Source organism: Salarias fasciatus, chromosome 20, assembly GCF_902148845.1.
Source record: "Salarias fasciatus chromosome 20, fSalaFa1.1, whole genome shotgun sequence".
In the NCBI taxonomy this organism is placed as follows: domain Eukaryota; kingdom Metazoa; phylum Chordata; class Actinopteri; order Blenniiformes; family Blenniidae; genus Salarias; species Salarias fasciatus.
Genome location: NC_043764.1, coordinates 13,725,714 through 13,743,922, shown reverse-complemented (window position 1 = coordinate 13,743,922; position 18,209 = coordinate 13,725,714). Strand labels below are relative to the sequence as shown.

Sequence of the window (18,209 nt, the reverse complement as noted above, 5' to 3'; positions counted from 1 at the left end):
GAGTGACAGCTGCAGTGTTGGTTTGCGCCGGGGATAAGTACCTGCAGCATCCTGCACTATAGGGACGTCATTTTTAACCGGAGACGGTGTGGCAATGATGGGGCTGAAAGCTGGTGTGTTGGTTGGCATGACAACACTCCGAGTGGCTCCCAGAGAGGCGCTGAGCAGAGAGTATGACAGACAGGATGGAGAGAGGAGGTATGGGAGTGAGGGGAGAGGAGGTCGGAGGAGAGCGGGAGAGAGGGATGGAGCTTGGGACTGGAGGCCGGGCTGAGGAGCGGAGAGAGGAGGTGGCGGTGGAGGAGGAGGATGATGGGAGGGAGGGGGATGGGCCGGAGGAGAGGAAGAAGGAGGTGCGTTTTGGGTTGCGCTAGTGTCAGCAGGGGTGGTAGGAGCAGAAGTGGTGGCGGGGCAGCCTTGTCCTGGAGAGACAGGTTGACCAGAAAGGGTGAAGGACAGGCAAGAGGGAGGGGGAAACACACACACACACACACACACACACACACACACAGACACACACACACAGACACGGGCACACACACGGGCACACACACGAAAACAGAGTCCAGGTTGCACACAAGTACCCGCACGCACACACACAGAGGGATGGGAGGTAAAAAGGGAAAGATAAAAGATAAGAGAATGATACAAAATGAGGCCCATTCAAGACAAGAACCCCAAACACCAGCCAAATCAACAACGATGAGAGTAGTGGGCAATACTGGCAACATGTGAAGAAAGGTGACAATCACAAGACAGGCTTAGATTCAGATAATTAAAAAAAAGAAGAAGGATTTTTTTCAGTAAGTTTGTGGCAAAAAGAGGCTCTTTCTCATTTCCTCCCCTTTCTCCCACAATTCAACCCACTAAAAGTGCTAAAGTAGACATAAAGCCACAGGGGCGATCTCTGGCCAAAGGAAAATGTAATAAGCTACATACAGTGCAATAACTCAAACCACTGATGTACAAAATGGAGGTTTTATGGGGATGACCAGGCAAACTGCGAAATGTCTTGTCCGCGACTCAACATAAGAATAGAGCATTGTCATCAACCTCATATATTCTGACTAATGTGTCTCTGACTGGAAGTCAAAGTACTGAATCATGAAACACACGGTTGAAAGATGTGTGAAATGACAAGTCGCTGCCTTCCTGGGTGAGCGAGGTGATTTTGGATTGAGTGAAGCCTGACGTTCATTGCAGAATGTAGGAGTGGAAAAAAACCTTTATTGCACTATTCACCTTTGCGGCAAACTATATTAAAGATCCACATGCTGACCTGCCGGGTCTCGTTCGCACTATCTCACCTGCCGGAGAGCTGTCGTTGCCCACGGGGGTGCTGGTGCAGCTTCGGTCCTGGTTGGAGGACTCCGAGGAGAGGCCCAGGGGGCTGCCCCCTCCCCCCATGTAGTCCATGTAGTCGTCGGTCTCGTCCATGCCGGTGGAGGAGAAGTTGGAGCCGAGGCCGTGCTGGGCGGCGAGATGCCCGGACGCCAAGCCGGACGAGTGGTGCATCTCACCTCGCCTCTGGCCGAGCGACATGACCTGGAAAACAGGCAAGTTCATTTCTGGGCACAAAGTGACATAAACGCAGGTGCAGCTTCTTGGCACGACTGCAGACGCCGGAAATATTTCTAGAAGAATGAACGCTTCACTTATGAAGGCAACGAAATAGTGACAGAACAAAGAGAACTTGACAGTCCGCATGTTTAGATCCACTCATTGTACAGGTTAAGAAAGTATGAAGGCTCAGTGTGAAATTTCAATCCAACAACGTCAGGAGTGATTTGTCATGACTGGTGTGACAGGATGTCAGCGATGCTCCCTCTTTTAGGACAACACCACGTAAACTTGTTAGTCCTTTCAATGGATCTGACTCATCGAACAGGAAGCACGGGCTTTGAATGACAATAACGAGAAAACAGTCGAACCAGAACATCTGATTCAAACTGATAACTGGAAAAAGTAAGAACACTATGGTTTTCTTGGCTGCCTTGATCCTTTCGACATGCGACGTTTTTCTTTCAAAATACTGATCTTGGCACGTTAGAAAAAAGATGCCATTATATTGTCTTTTAATTATCAACTACTATATCTGTATGTGTTTAACACAAGAAAAATACAGATGAAAAACTCCCGAAATGAAACATTTCGAATTGCAAAATGAATCAGTTCATCTAAGAGCAGAAGATTAGATTATGTGTGACCTTTTCATGCAGCAGCTGAAAGGGAGAAAAGGGCTTTCCCTCTTTAATATCTCTCTGAACAGGGTGTGTGAGCTTTGTTGGCATAAGTTTCAATAAACTATTCAACACCTGCGATAGTTCAACCAGACACTCAACCTGTATTTTCCTATAATTACCCTCCCTAAACAGGCCCGAGTCACGCGCCGCCGCTCGTGCGTCTGTACCTGCGACGGGACTCTGTCGAAGTTCTTCCCCAGCATTCGCCGCATGTGTTTGCGTGCGTGAGAGGTCATCTGGTGCTTGAGCAGGAAGGAGAACTGGCAACCCTCGCGGATGCAGTGGAAGTGGCTGTTGACTTGATTGTACTTGCAGCCTACGAAACCACAAAAGGCAAAAACAAAACAAAAGAAACAGCCCGTCAAAAGTCTGCGGATTCATCCGTCTCTCGGGCTCGCGGCGAGGCGACCCCGATGCGGCGGCAGAGACGGCGTCGTGATGAGATCAAACACAAAACAAGTGAAATATTTTTAGGTTTTTCTAATTTCATGATATAACTCCCGACAAAAGAGGGATCGGGTTTCAAAGTGTTTGGGAGTGTACTTGTAGGAGGAATATTAGATCACTCGGGTGTCACACTGAGCAAGTCAAGGCTTCTGTGCACTAAACCTGTGGAGCTCTTTTATTACACTGACATGCTTTATTCAATTAGGAATTTACATAAATAAATTCTCATTTTCTGTGGGCCAATAATGCACACACCCCTGCAAACCAAAGTAAATATACAATTATTACCATATTAAATTCATTTTTCAAAGTATCTCCATTGTCATTTGTCCTTTTGTTCTCCATTGTAGCTCTGTCTGCTTCATATTCTTCGCTTCTTTTTCCCCTGTTTTAACCGCTCCGGCTCTAATTGCTTTATGATTTCAAATTAAATGAATGTTCTGTTTTGTGCCTGTTAATCAAATACCATTATATAAAAGCAGGCAGAAATAATTGAAAGAGTAACATGCTGGGCAGGTGCTAGCATGCCAGTAACCATGGCACCCAGTTTAGGAGAAAAACATGTCTGTGTCATCACATAGCTTTCGCGCACACAGTGTTTTTAAACGCGCAAAGTTGAGCAAATAACAGTAACCCCCCCGTGACACGGAGGGCCTTTTGTGAGACAGAAACCAGGTAACATCATCAGCGGCGTTCAGTTTAATGTCGCTGCCATGGATACTGGCAACCCATCAATTCTTTATGACTGGAGTGCGCGCGATGGTAATCCTTTCTGTTTTTTTCCCCACCAAGCCCAAACAATACAGTTGGCAGACCAGGCTGGGGACAAAAAACAGCTGTTTAGGGCCCGGTTTTGTTTGCTTTGTTTCCGCGCGCTGAAAAGCTTGTGTAACTGCCTGAAAAAAAAAAAAGAAAAAAAAAAACAGAGATCACTTCTAATTCATTTCTGTGTGATGGCAGTGGTGGCTGTGAGGCGCAGCTTCACAACACAAACAGGCTAAACCAGACAAGCCAGATAATTAACAAACACAAACCTAATTGCTCATTTCTGACAGGGGCAAAAGAAAGAAGAAAACAACCTGGATGTGATTGCCCTTTCTGACATTATTGCTCGTATAGTTCTGGGCAGGACTGCCTCTGGGACCTGAGGTGCCATTGTGAATATGCAAACTGCAGTGACAAAAACCTACAAGGCGGACTGGAATCGTGCTGTCTGAACTGTGTTTGCCAACACTGGTCTCTCTCTCTCTCCCTTTGTAAACACCGAGAACATCCTCTTGCTACAACCAGCACAAACTCAGTCTCCGTGTTTCTCAGAGTAACACCTTTAATCCAGGTGTTTCTCAATGCGCTGAAACCGGCGGACTGAGGCCTAAACCTTGAGACGAGATCACAAACAGTTTAATTTCTCTTACCCAGCCTGCCGCACTCCTCTCTCTTAGTGAAGTATTTGAAGCCGTTGGCGGCGCGGCGCTCTGCCTTCTCGTGCTTCTTGATGTGCCACGGCAGCTTGGTGGTGATGTTAGTGACGAAGAAGCAGCCGGGCCGCAGACAGTGATAGTGGCCCCTCATTCGGAACTCGCAGTGCTGCAGAGGGAGACACGTCATTTTCCAATTTCATGAGTCCAATGTGGCAAATGTTTGAAAGTCACAGGAGCTGATTAATTTCATTTGATCCTTCTTCTTGTGCGCGAAGTTAAAGTGAACGCTGTGCGCAGTTTCTCCAAAAACATAATCAACACTCCCCAGCCTTTTACTTATGGCTTATTGGGAACATCCCACATTTTTAAGTACAATTACGTTGCTTTTCCAGGCTTCCTACGAACCCCCCCCCCAACATGTCTGTACACCACCATCTGTTTGTGAGGCCCAGATCCCAAAGGACCAGGCCAAATAAGATCGGCTCAGTTTAGGAGATGGAGACTTAGGGGAGGAGGGGAGGCGAGGGAGGAATAGGAGGAGGAGGAAAGGGGGGGAGGGGGGACTTTTTGTGAGAGGGGTGATTTTCGACACATTAATGAATTCATTTAAACGGTTTTCCAAATACGGGCTCATGAGAGCAGGCAGGGGCTGCCATTTAGGTTTCATTTGCGAAGCATTCCCCTGATTTTTGCCCTATTCCAGACAGCCTTGTTTACTGTGCGAGTGACAATGATTTATTGGGTAATATCAGCTAAATTGGCCTTTTCTGAGAGGAGAATGCGGCAGTCAAAATGACATCATTGACATATAAACAGGCATTACTGGGGTGAGTCGACTGTCTTTCTCAGCCGAGATGGAAGACGGGGAGCAGTGGTTGTGAAAGCCTTGAGTCAAATAACCTCAAATACTGGTCTAATAGATAGCATACTTCATGCTTAGAAACCTCTGGGGGATGACAGTAGGTGATTCAGCTCCTGGCTGAGTTATCAAGCCGCACTCACCTGGTTGGGACACAGACACTGCAGAGAGTAGTAGGAGAACTGGTCGCGGACGTTCACTAGGTTGTTGTTGGGGTTGATGTGGTCCAAGCAGTGGGACTCGGCCTTTCCGGAGGTCTTGCACACGTACTTGCAGTTTCCAAACAAGCAGTGGAAGTGGAACTTGTTGGAGTACTTACAGTCAGTAGCCAAGCAGGGATCACTGGACGAGAGAAAGAAATAGAAAATATATTATTTCAATCTGGCTAAAAAGAGGAAAAGTGGCATTCTGTGTTGTGCATATGACAGAACAGGGGTCCTACTTTTCCTGGAATTGCAGGAAACCGGGTTTGACTTGTGGTTTAGCGTTCTCCAGAGACGTGGTGGCCACAGGTGAGTTGGCGGGCAGGTTGGGCATGGAGGCGGGCATCTGAGGGATGCTGCCAGTCAGCTGCTTCCAGGCCAGCAGGGAGGGAGGAGGAGAGCTGTAGCCCCCGGAGGAGGTCAGGTGTGCCACGTCCATGGAGGGGTTGTTGGCCATCGAGACGGGGGCCACGGGCTGCAGCGGGGCTCCTTCGCCCGACTCTTTGCCCTCGCCGAAGGGAGACTCAGATTTGACTTTCATGGTTGCTCGGAGGTGGAAGCTGAAGAACAAGGAAGAAGATCAGTAAAACCAGAAACTAAAATGCAAGTTTCAGTTTTCATATCGTCCGTCGCCGTGACACTCACTTAGCATGCTTTATGGCCCCGTCCACAGTGCTGAAGAGTGCGCCGCAATCTTCTACCAGGCAGTGAAAGTGAACCTTCTGTAGGAAATCACACTGAGCCTCACAGAAGTCATCAGTGTCAAACCTTGGCAAGAGACAGATAAGAAATGCTGTGAATCCACTGCTTTCTCAGAAATCTTAACTAACAGGCTGAGTAGTTCTGACAATAAATACTGAAAGTTACAGTAAGTCGCTTGAAGTTCCTGCAAAGCCAGATTCTTTATGTTGTTCAGGGTGTCTGCTCATACATTATGGGAGGAGTATTTACCAAGTACTTCCAGAAAAACATAACCTTCCAGAAGCAACATTTCTGTTTTCTCACTATGAAAACATGCCGGTGACATTTTCCTCAATCAAAGCATTTTCTGCATACTTTCTTTTTTTTTTTTTTTTTTTTTTTACCTGCGGAGGTATGTCCTCCAGATCTCAGTGGATTTTTCTGGCAGTGGCTTCTTCAGCACTCTGCTCAGATGCTCCGAGGTGTCGCCGCCCTGGCCCGCCTCCAGCTCAGTCTTCAGGTTCATGGCGCTGAAGAGGGCAGGGTTCACCTGTGACATCTACAAAACACACAGCGCATAAACCAGCAGCCGCCGGGTTAGACGAGCAGGCACAAGCTGGGCGCTCGCATATGTTGCTCAAAAGAGTAGGGGGGGAGAACACACACACACACACACACACGTGTTGTTTGGCCGAGCGAAAAAGAGGAGCTGCATTTACAAACAAGCAGGCTTTAAGCTTGAGAGCAGGCCAAGCGTGTTTGCCAAGCATCCTCCGGGAGCAACTGTTAACCCTTTTATCTGACGTTCGCGGCTTGAATCAATCCCCCCAAAAAATCTGACACGACAACATCTGAGCTGTCAGACATCACTTCTGCCTCAGCGTCCGGGTTTAACACGGCAACTGTGAAGTTAGTCCCTCCAAAGAGACGGGTTGGGAAAAGACGTGTGTGCATGAAGGAGGAGTGTAGGACGTCTTGATCTGCTGGTGAGCGTAAAAAAATTGAGGCCGATCTGCCATTACATCATCAATATGATGGAAACCACCTGGCTCGTTTATATCAGCCGCGGAAGATATATGACTCAGACAATGTCCATTTTAATCTCGACAAAAAAAAATAACACGCGTTTAAATTTCCATACGCTAACGTTTTAGACCTGTTAAAAAATGAGGGCAGCGCCTTCCTGGGCTTTTTTTTTTTTTTCCTCCTCCGGCTTTTTAATCAAATAATTTATAAACTCTATAAATAAATGTAGAATGAGGCAGGGGGGGGGGGGAAGAAAAAGTATAAAGGCAGAGGAAAAAAATGGACGGTGAGTTCAAAACAGCTCATCAAAAAACAAACATCTCTATATATCTGGCATGGCACCCAGCTACTGCTTCATTATATTAATTTGTGAGAGGTGCAGCGAAAATTACACTGTATGAAAAATGGCTGGAAAATTTAAATGATACAAACTCATCTTATTAGTGGTGAAACATTAAAAAACAAACAGGCCCCTCCGTGTCCCGCTAATTTGTCTTGGGATGAAAGGCGTTTGATGGATGGATCTTACCTTATTCATAAGCGAGGATAAAAGAGATGTATTCCCTGGTACGGGGTGTCCGTTTGATTCATTACTGGAACAAGGAAAATGAACAATGTTTAGTCAAGATTTGCATGAGAACAGTAAATATTACTATTTATCACGCAAGGTGTGCCTGTATAATGAAGAAGAAAAATGCTGTCTTCTTAAGAAATAACATCGACTGTGAGTTAGAGGGTTGGAGTTGACACTTTATGTAAACACACCTCCTGGAAAAAAATGGACCAATTCATGCCTGTGTGTGTGTTTATGTCTATAAATATATGAAAAAAATATTTTATTTAGCATGTATAAATATACATTTTGTGTTTCTTTATTGTGCAAACATATTTGTATCATAGTTGATTTTAGCTCAATAGTGAAAACTGAATTATATTTTTTTTTTACTTTTCTGATTTTGAATAAATATACAATCAAAATCCCTCAGCACTAAACTCAGCAGTGTACCTGTGGTCTTTCTTGCTCAGGTCCAGGCTGTGCTCCTGTGCAGAGTCTTGGGAGGCCCCCGAGTTGGCGTCCGCCGGCTCCTGCTTCACTTGAACCAGACTGAACTGGCTGGCTGAAGCCGGCTGCCCGTTCCCTGAGGATCAAGCCGGAGATGCAGAGGAGAGGAGAGACAACAAAGTTATTGTTGGTCAGCATTATTACCCTCTGACGAGATTCAATCTGACTTCTGTCCTGGCCCGAAAAGAATACTCCGAGTGATAATTATTGCGAAATTATGTCAGGCCGTCAAGCCTTTTAAATGGTGATTGAGAGGCGGGAGATATGAGGGAAAAAGACTCCTTTTTCTCCAGCACTTGTCACAACTCATTTGCCAGGCTGCCTCTTAACTGGTCATTAAGTGAGATGCTAATGCTGAGGGAAAGTGGCAGTCTCAGATTGGCCGCCCCCCTCCCTCCCTCCCCACCTTCCCAGGATCCTTGTTGGCCTGACAACGGACGGCAGCCAGCGCCACTGAGCATACCCACGAGGAACAGGGGTGCTATGTCGGTCAGATTGGAGCTGACAGCCAATCAGATTGGTTCAAATAGCGTGACCTCTCGATCACATTCTCCCTCAGATAGGTATTCAGTGAGCGCTGTGAGTGAGGACAGGAGCGCTGGATTGAAATAAATAAACACCAGGCCAGGGGACGACCTGGGGTAAAAATGCTGACAGGAAGGTGAATTCTGCCCCCCCCCCCCCCCCCCCCCCCCCCCCCTCCACCTCACTCCCCCCTTTCCAATCTCGGGGGATTGAAATATTAATTTGTCCTGGAGCAATACACTCAAAGCTGAGTCTCTGGTTGACAATAAGTGGTGGTTTACTTAAAAAAAAAAAAAAAAAAAAAAAAAAAAAAAATGATGCGAGGGGAAGAGGGAGGCCCTCGGTCAAAGGTTTGAGACACTAAAACTGGACAGTCGTGATTGGTTTGGTGGGAAATCTGTTGTTTAGGAATCAAGGCTGGTGTTGAAGGATAGTGACAGACAAGGTCATGGGCAACCGAGTGTGCGCCCTTGGCCCTCCGCCTGGTAAGGATCCTCTCCTTTATTTTTTTTTTTTTTTTGAGCTAGGGAGAAAACAAGAGCAGCCAACGTAAGGGGGGGTACCAGAGTGCCCCCCTCGCAACAAGATGACCCAAAGACATATCAGGCAGAATCGGAGTGGAAAAGCCAGTCTTGGGCCTTGTCAGCTGAAAGCCAGGAGACGGGGAAGTGTCAGTGTCAGCTCAGTCTGACAATGGCTGTGGTTGGAGGGGCTCGGGGGGGTGGGGCGGGGCAGGGCGGGGGTGGGGCTAACGGAAAACAGCAGTCAAACAATTCTGCGTCTGCTTTGGGGTCACTGGCTGCCTCACGAGTCTCCGTCCAGCTTTCCTTCCCCGCCCCCCACCCCAAACCAACTTGTTAAGGGTCGCCCCCACTAAAATTAACTAACCAGACAAATCCTGCCCTGTCATTGACAATTAAATCAAGTCTCAGAGAAAATGAGAGCGCATCGCATCAAAAGCCGCCGCTCTCTATATGATCTACACATGATTGCCGGGACGAGTGCAGCATTCCTTCACTAAACCACAGAATAAGGTGACTGAAGGCGGATTAGAGCGCTAAACTCTTACTCTAACACACATGCTGAATTATTTTCTTTCTCGTCTTTCCACTTCCCAAGGAGGGAGAACAAATGAGTTTGACTCAAAGCAGCTTCTTTCTGGAAATTATCCAGGAATAATGTACCACCATGTAATTACTCCGGATAAGATACAGAGCTTGTGAAAGATCATTTGTACTGTGTGTCTAATTAGTAAACCCTTCAGATGCTTGAATCTCTGGGAAAAACACTTAGGGGTAAATTAGAGCGGAACATTAATAAAAAAAAAAAAAAATACTGAGAATATGAAAATGCTTAATTTACTGCAAAAGGACGAAGTTTCACCGTGCAAAATAAAAAACAAACACAGTGAATAGTAGCCACAAACAATGCATTTTCTCACGTTTTTGACTAACAAGCACAACCCACTTCCTCCTCATTTTAGCCCCAAATGGCCTCTTCACACATGTTTTGAAACAAATATGAGAAACCACAGCAACCCTCCATCCTGTGTCTACACTCACCTTTAACTTGAAACAAAAAAAAGTGTGTGAACAGAAATGCAAACGCTTTTTCTTTTTTCTTTCGCTTCCCCAGCAAAGTGATCTGAGCCGCCGCCTACGAGAGAACCTACGAGGAGAGGGGTGGTGAAGACACCATCTGTGGAGGCCCCGCCCTCAGCGGGGGCCTTCCCAGTCTTCCCAGACTACCTGCTGGAAGCCCAGAGGTGGAGCTCAGCCTGACAGCCCGGGCTCAGCTCGGCTCCCCGGAGCAGCTGCCCCGGCTCTCTCTCAGGGCCCGTCCTGCTCCAGGAGCACCACCAGGAATTGTAATCCCTCCCAGTCCCAACATCCGGAGCAGTCGCATTTACAATCCGCACCCCACCTGCTCGGGCTGCGCACAGCTGATTGCAGAAACCGCGCTCTGCCGTGTATTATTGGCTGAATATTTCACCTTCGTTTTCATTTCAGGGGGTTTTGTTTGTGTTATGATAAACGTAGACAAGGCAATTACCTCCAAAATTTATGGGAATTATGTTTATGCTAAACAGACGATGACATGTTTTCACAGAAATAGAAGGTTTCTAGAAATTCAAGAAGTGTCTTTGTTGCCAGAGTTCTTGTATCAATGGGGGGAAAAAAAGCCTGTTTTCTTAGCTCTGGTGCATCGAGTCATTTCTGCCTGAGCGATTTCTAGTTTTTTTTTTTTTTTTTTATCAGTTTGCATGGTGGATACGGAAAAAAAAAAACATTTTTTTTTTGTTCTTGTAATTTCTGAACTTAATTTCATTCCACCTCCATTTGCTTGGAACGGCGCAGACAGAGATAAGAGACCAATGATGAGGAAACATGTTCAACACAAGCCCCAGGAGCCCCCACTCTGAACATCATAAGAGACTTTTACAGGCTCTACTCTCCCCTGTCAGCGCATTTATCTCCAAATGGATTGTGGGTATCTAACAAACGATCAACACAATAACAAGCCCCGAGCAGAGGACCATGCCTCCAGTATGTCCCTTTAAGCCTGAAAGCGGCAGTTTTTCTGTCTTTCTCTCGGCGGTGGGAGAGTTAGAGAAATGACCTCTGAGTGCACTCTGCCTGCTCTGTCCGCGCACACAGAAGAATGCAGCTTTTCATCCACGTCAAGCCGATTCTCTTTACACATGACGGCAGAAACTGTTACTGCGTTCTTGAAAATAATACCAGGAGGGAAAAGAAAGAGACAAAGTAGTATTTAATTTATCAATAAGTGACCTGAACACAGGGCTTCGGGATTAGCATAATTGTTGGATGTTTTATTTCAGCTTTGTTTGCAGGTAAATTATTATTTTCCCCCGCGTGTAATTGTTAGCTGCACAAAATACAATAATGAGTGTTTGTGGAGTGACTGACCTGTGTCTGGACTGTTGGAGGGCTTCAGCGCGGCGGCCGCCAGCCTGGCCATCATGGGGGATATCAGCCCTTTGCTAGCAGAGATCTTCTCCATGATGGAGGAGGGCGCAAAGGAGGTCGGGGTGGACGCCATGGCCCCGTCCGCCCCCACCGTGGAGCAGCCCTGGGTCAGAGAGTCGGTGGGCATGGAGTGAGCCCCGGAGGAGGCGGCTGAAATGAGACCAGCGGCCGGTGGAGGAGGCTGGAGGGGCAGCCTGGGCATGAGGGGGAAGAAGGGGTTGGAGGTAGCCAGGGCGCTGTTGGAGAGCGCGAGGGCGACCGGCATGTTGCTGGGCAGGGCCTGAGACAGGAGGCTGGACATACGTTGGCCCGCGCTGGGCAGCGAGGTGGTGGGCTTGAGGGTGTGGCCGGACGAAGAGGAGGAGGAGACGGCGGTGGTGGGCGTGGCCAACAGGTGCGGTCCGGTGGCGGACTGTTGGGTCGTCGGCGAGGCACTCAGGCTGGAGTTCTTGCTGCTTATGGCCGAGAAGTCTATCAGGTCATCGTTGCTCGACTCCTCCGGCTCGTCCTTCGCGGCCAGGAAAGTCGAAGAGAGGCCCATGACGCCGGAGGAGCGGATGTGCCGGCGCTCGTGTTTGCGCTTGTGGGAGGTCATCTGGCTCGTGGAGGTAAAAGTGAAGCCGCAGCCTGAGCGGATACAGTGGAAGTGGTTGGTGGCCTTGCTGTACACGCAGCCCTCGTACTTGCATTCCTCGTATTTATAAAACTTCTTGAAGCCATCTTTGGCATAAGCGTCATCCTTAATGTGGTAGCTTTTGTGCTTCTCAATGTCACATTTGTTCTTGAAGGTGAATGTGCAGCCGGGGCGTCTGGAAAGTCGAGGGAAAAAAAAAATCAAATCGCGATCAGGTATGATGCTCTGTCACAAAGCCTCAGTCACCCCAGTACAGATGGGAGTCATAGAGAGGGTCCACATAATTCAAATACTTGAGGAGGAATGATAGCTGAGCTGGTTCAGTGACACAGCAGCTCATTGACACGTCACCACCGTCAACCTCTGCCAGACGGGGACATTCCACAGAGGAACAAACCACTGATTCTCACACACCGCCAATACGTACGCCGTGCAAATTTAACTTGAATGCTTCACTGGAATTTTTCATAATTGCTCTGAAGTCTATTAACGTGCCATATATTATATATGTCAGTGGGTTTTTACAAAAATTCACTCAGTTTTAACTTTAGTTCAGGAGTTTTCAGAAGGAAGATTTGCTAAAAGAAATTGCTAAATAGAAACTTTGTTTCCCTTCTCATGCTTGAATGTGGATTTAACAGCGTAAAAGAACATTTTAGCGTAACAGGATTCCCTTTAACTCCTGTTCACCTGCAGTGGAAGTGAGTGGTCTTCTGCCCGTAGAACTGACACCCCACTGTGCCACAGTCCTCAGTGGCACGGAATCTCTGGAAGCCATCGTTGATCAGCTGGGCGTTCTTTTTATGGAAGTTTTCATGGGTCATGACATCTGAGGTGCTGGTGTACACCTTGCTGCACCCCACCTGCGAAACGGAGACAAAAAAAGCACGACAACCAGAAGTTAGAGACCTCAGGCTGCACCGTGCATGTGAGCTGACAGCGAACAGCAGTTGTGCTTCTACAAAAACCAGCATCTGCAGGGCTGTGCTTTAAGAAGGTCTGATAAAGTGTACAATCTATACAAAAAGCAGCTCACTGTGGTTACGAAAGCACGGATGGCCTAGAAATGAGTATGAGAAGGCCGCTTTCTCACATTGACGATTTAATTTGTGGTGATGCGCAATGCGGCACTACAAGTTACAAGTTTCGAGTCAAACGTGATTTGGAAACAATCTTGTCATTGTGGAAAAAGAGAAAAAAAACAACTGAAAGACACGGTGGTCACAGAAAGCTACTGAAACTACAGTAAGTTCCTGTCAAGGCAGGCTTTTAAAAAACAAAAATTCATATTTGGAGTGTGACAAGAGACTCGCCTGAAACTTACTGTAACTCTGAGAGCAAATCTCAGGGGTGGAGGGGGCAGGGGAAAAAGCAGATGGGAGTAAGATGACTGTCTTAAACTTTAGTTTAAAATGTTCTGGCACACAGACATCTTTAGAGCCAACAAAGGGGGGGAAAAAACAGGTAATGTTTGAAATAAAAGCAGTGATTGTATATCATTCGTGGCACTTTTCGCCCATGCAAACCGGGTAACTTCTCCATACTGAGTCAAACAATGAAAAAAATGCCACTCTGTTTTTTTCCCCCCTAAATCACGAGAGCCGATGCCAACATCTGCAGGTTCTCAGGGACTGTTAAAACAAGGCCTGAAATGTCCTAATAACAATTACGCAGTTAGAGGAGTTTAAAGAAGAATAGATCTGGGGCCATCCTCTGCTGCGCTGCTGCCCTGCCGGTGAGAAAGCTCTCGCTACAATGACACATTGAAAATAAGCAGATGTAAAAAATTAAACAAATCCAGCGAGGGGGAATAATCTTCAACTGGCTGCTTGGTACTAAAAGATGAAAAATGTGAAGTTTATATAAACACCTAACTGAATTTTATCCACGCCAATTAAGGAGTGAGAGAGTGAAGAGCTGGGGGAAGCAGAAAGAGTCTCATCTGGATTCACCTTTACTTTTCGTTTTTTTTTTTAACTTAACCTGTAAACTGTGTGACTCTCAAACAAGACGTGTAAGTCTTGGGCAGTTTAACAAAAACATTAAAACGTATTTTGTCTGGCTGTGATATATAAAGCACACTATGAGTTTAATTTTTTAATCAGCGTAAATGTGTCATGAGTTCTATGGAGTGTATGTGTGAATTGAGCACGTGAAAACTGTATTTGCAGATGCTTCCTTGTTGATGCATTGCTACTGTACATGCTTGTGGCTTCACTGTGTGTGAGAGTGTGCGAGTGTGGGAAGAACTGCAACTGTGTAATGTACCTGCATGCAGTGGTAATGGGTGCTTTTTCCATTGAGGTGGCAGCCATGGTAGTAGACGCTGCAGTCGTCCAGAGGGCTGAAGCGCATGAAGCCATGCTGCAGGGAGTTGTCCCTCTTCTTGTGCATGTTGTAGTGCCTGATTACATCCTGCTTACTGGTAAACCTCTGCAAAAAGGGGAGGGGGGAGAATGTACGGCAACAGGTTGGTGTTTATTTAAACCAGTCACAGATTCAGCAACAAGTCACTTTATCTCTGTGGAGGCAGCAGCTGCAACGTGCGGGAGCCAGTTGGCAGTTGGGGAGGGATGTGCGCATTGCAATGGAGAGGGTAATGGTGTCTTTAAAGATGACGTGTTCTGCGGTTATTGATTTACTCCACATATCTCGGAGTTGTGACCTATCAAAATGCAACACCAAAGGCTCCGGGACTTTCTACGCGCAGCAGAAGCCTCTACATGAAGCGCAGAGTACGTTCCCCACACACCACTTGTCTCTGCCTCCCTCCACCACAAACAAAACGTATTTTTCAAATTAAGATGAATCAATTGACATGCAAGATCGCAGTTCTGATGTTTTTGGCTCTGGAAAAATTCTGTTCCGTGCAGATGGTTTCTCAGACGTGCACAGGGGAAAACAGAAGACAACAGAAACAAACAAACAAACAAGTCAACCAAAAAACATTTTCGCTTTCAATTCACTGAGATATGATTCCAGTTTTAATTAAAGCATTAACACTCGCTTTTGGCTTTTCGCCTGTAATGATGAGAGAATATGCTAAGAGACCCCCGCCTTCTAAAATTACAAAATAAATAAATAAATGAGGAGAAATCCCTCCCACACCCAGGAGTCAGGAAGGGGAAACAGAAAAGTCACTCCACAGAGACCCGCCGCAACCAAATCTGCTGTAATTGGGTTTAAGCTGATGTTACAGAAACTGAAACAGGAGAAGCTTAAATCAATGAGACAGTTCTGTCTTCAATCCATATTTATCTCCAGTTGAGGGAAAAACATCAGAAAGAAGTATTCTAAAAAGCAACTAATTGCTGTACAAAGTAGGGTAATTGCTTTGTGTCATGTGTTCCACTAGCGCGCGAGTGAAAAGCGAGGATCTCGCACAGCTGTTCATTCCTTCGCTCTTGGCCTGTTTCCCACTGTATATTTCAGGGATATTTCACTCCTAAAGGAGTACTTGCTTCATTTGGGTTTTTAATGTCACTGATAAGAGCCTCGTATTCATCGTTTTTTTTTTTTTTTTTTTCAGTATTTCTTGATCAAGCACCCAGATCCCAGTCCTGCACTGCGAGCTTTGGGTTATCTAATGATGTTGATGATGACCGGAAGACAAGTTGAGCTGCGGTCATGGTACATTCGATCCAACAAGCCGTCCAAAATAGGCCATGGAGAGAGAGAGCTGACTGGGAAAAAGATCTCATTTTCAGTTGAGTGGTGATGAAGGTTGGGAGCCACTTGCTACATTTATTTTAGGATTCCCACTAGTGTGGCAAGATGCACACTCTCCCTCATGTACAAGCCCATGAAAGGAGAATGTTAAGACTCAGCCAATTGCCCGGAGGCTGGCAGTGGGATAATATTCCAGGAGTGTGTGTCATGTAACATTTCATGAGTTATCGCTTTGAAAGGGGGCTGCTCATCACTGCCTGCCTGTTTTTTTCACTGTATTGACATCCCGGGAGCTGGCTTCCAAAGCATATCTGTGTTTCCACGCAACGCCAGAGCAACAGAGAAATGTGGACCTCACCGTGGAAATTGCCATGATAACCTGAACTAACGCTCTAAATAATGACATGAAATGATTTTCCTTTGTATTCCTCCAAGAATGTGTCTCATCAGACTGTGAAGCGGGATTCATGCAGAAAATGAAAGCTCGGATCTGTAATGCTTTTCACGACATAAACAATATTTATCGAGCGGTAATCTCTCTTGATCAGGAGCAGACAGGAGATTACATCTGAAGATGGCTTAATTCAGAAAATGGTGAGGATCGGAGGAAAAACACACACACACACACAGTTCGAGCTGCGCATGGATTTTTTTTTTCGACGTCTGCGACAAATCTACCCGTGTTTGTCTAACTCTCTCGGGCCATATGCTACAGCAAACACACACATACACAGGACTGTATGATGATCTGCTTTGTGTTTTTTTCTCCTTCCTGTGCCATACATGACATCTCAAGGGAACAGGATGAGATTAATAATGTGAAAGTGGATTAAAGGCAGGCCTCTTACGGTGGCAGTGTCTTTAGAAAAAAAAAAGAACAAACAGATAAAAAAAAAAGAAGACAGCTGTATTTCAAACATACTTATAATTAACCTTTGTAATAAAAGACCAACTGTCTAACATCAACCCTGCCTGAAGACGTCTGAAAACTGAATAAATGTAAACACTCCCAGCCTATTTGACACACTGAAGACAACTTCTCATCTGTACAAAGTTTGGCCGCCGATGAAAGGAGGATCTGTTTCCCTGTTCGTCTGCTATTCGATCACAACATCTCCTTCAATGTGTCATAAGACAGAAGCGACTTGGCTTTAAATCTCCTGACCCAAGGTTTGCAATATTCACAATCAAAAGAGATGATTTTTCAATCTTTCCACGAAATGAATATAGTGTAGAACCAATAATAAAACAATCCTGTATGCAAAAAATATCAATACAAATTTAAATAATGTATTCATTTAAACAATAATTTGTTTGATATTAACTTATTCATTGGATTCCCAGTTTTGTATCTTGCTATCCTAAGCAGTGATGGACGCCCTGAAAACGGTCAGGTTTAATTTCTTTTTTTCCCCTCGCCCGTGAACACTTACCAGACAAATCCACATTAATTCAACTGACGCTGTAATAACGGTGCTGGCGCTCACCTGGTAGTTGCACTCAGGGTCCATGCAGTGGTAATGCTCTCTGTACTGGTAGGCACAGTGCACGTGTCCACAGTGTTGACTGCCCGAGAACCTGAAAATCAAGTCACAGCGCACATTTCAACGGTGACAGATTCGCAGCAGCCGCAGAGCGCGGTGAACAGAGACTGGTTCAAAAACCTGGAAACACATCAGAGCTTATTGCGCACACGGAACAATCATGAGGATGAAAAAGCTGAATAATGAGGCGGCTCGGGAAGATGTCAGTGTGATTGAAAAATGATCAACAGCAAATCAGGAGCGATTAGCGGTGAAATTATTTAAAATACCACGAACGGATCAAAATAAAAGAGGTGAAGGAGTTTTAAAAAAGGCATTCTTCTGCTCATCTCATCATCATCTCACCTTCAGAGCAACGCGGCTCACACCTTCAAACCCACTCTGGTTTTCACACTGTTGCAACAATTTGCCCGTCTGTCACACCAATTTCAGCCAAATTATCTCCATTATTTCCAAAGCATCCGTAAGAGACACTTAGTACAGAGAAACCCTTCTCTTCACACAGCCACTCAATCATCAGGAGCCCAATGACTACTTAATTCTCATTGCTGTGAAAATCCTTGTTAAATCAATGCACACTTCTTTCGGGTTAGCCGCGGTTTTGCTCGGTGAGGTACAGGATCAGGCGTCCTGAGATGCAGGGACAGCCATTCCCCTCTACCTCAGGAACTAGATATCCCTCTGTCACTTATCTTTTTTAAAAAAAGGAAAAGGCTGGTACTTGCTACAGTACAGCCAGTTTTACAGTGGTGATTATAAGCCTGACGATGATGACTGTTAAAATCCTCCAATTACCAGTGAAAACACACAAATAAACATTTGCGCTGCCGCTGCCAAGAACTCCATCTGCTAGAGCAGAGGAGAGGGGGAAAAGGGGGCTAAGTAATATTTTTTTCCGTCTCCC

The 18,209-nt window shown here is 46.0% G+C and overlaps 1 protein-coding gene across 1 annotated transcript in view; it reads right to left on the bottom strand.

Moving 5' to 3' along the window:
- casz1 (castor zinc finger 1) overlaps window positions 1-18,209 on the bottom strand; it is a 46,200-nt gene that overhangs the window by 2,951 nt on the left and 25,040 nt on the right. Inside the window, 14 exon segments of the mRNA XM_030117861.1 lie at window positions 42-422; window positions 1,308-1,545; window positions 2,411-2,559; window positions 4,106-4,277; window positions 5,114-5,312; window positions 5,413-5,733; window positions 5,819-5,941; window positions 6,259-6,413; window positions 7,410-7,473; window positions 7,887-8,019; window positions 11,399-12,267; window positions 12,783-12,955; window positions 14,361-14,525; window positions 17,249-17,339. Coding sequence (XP_029973721.1) covers window positions 42-422; window positions 1,308-1,545; window positions 2,411-2,559; window positions 4,106-4,277; window positions 5,114-5,312; window positions 5,413-5,733; window positions 5,819-5,941; window positions 6,259-6,413; window positions 7,410-7,473; window positions 7,887-8,019; window positions 11,399-12,267; window positions 12,783-12,955; window positions 14,361-14,525; window positions 17,249-17,339 — 3,233 coding nt within the window.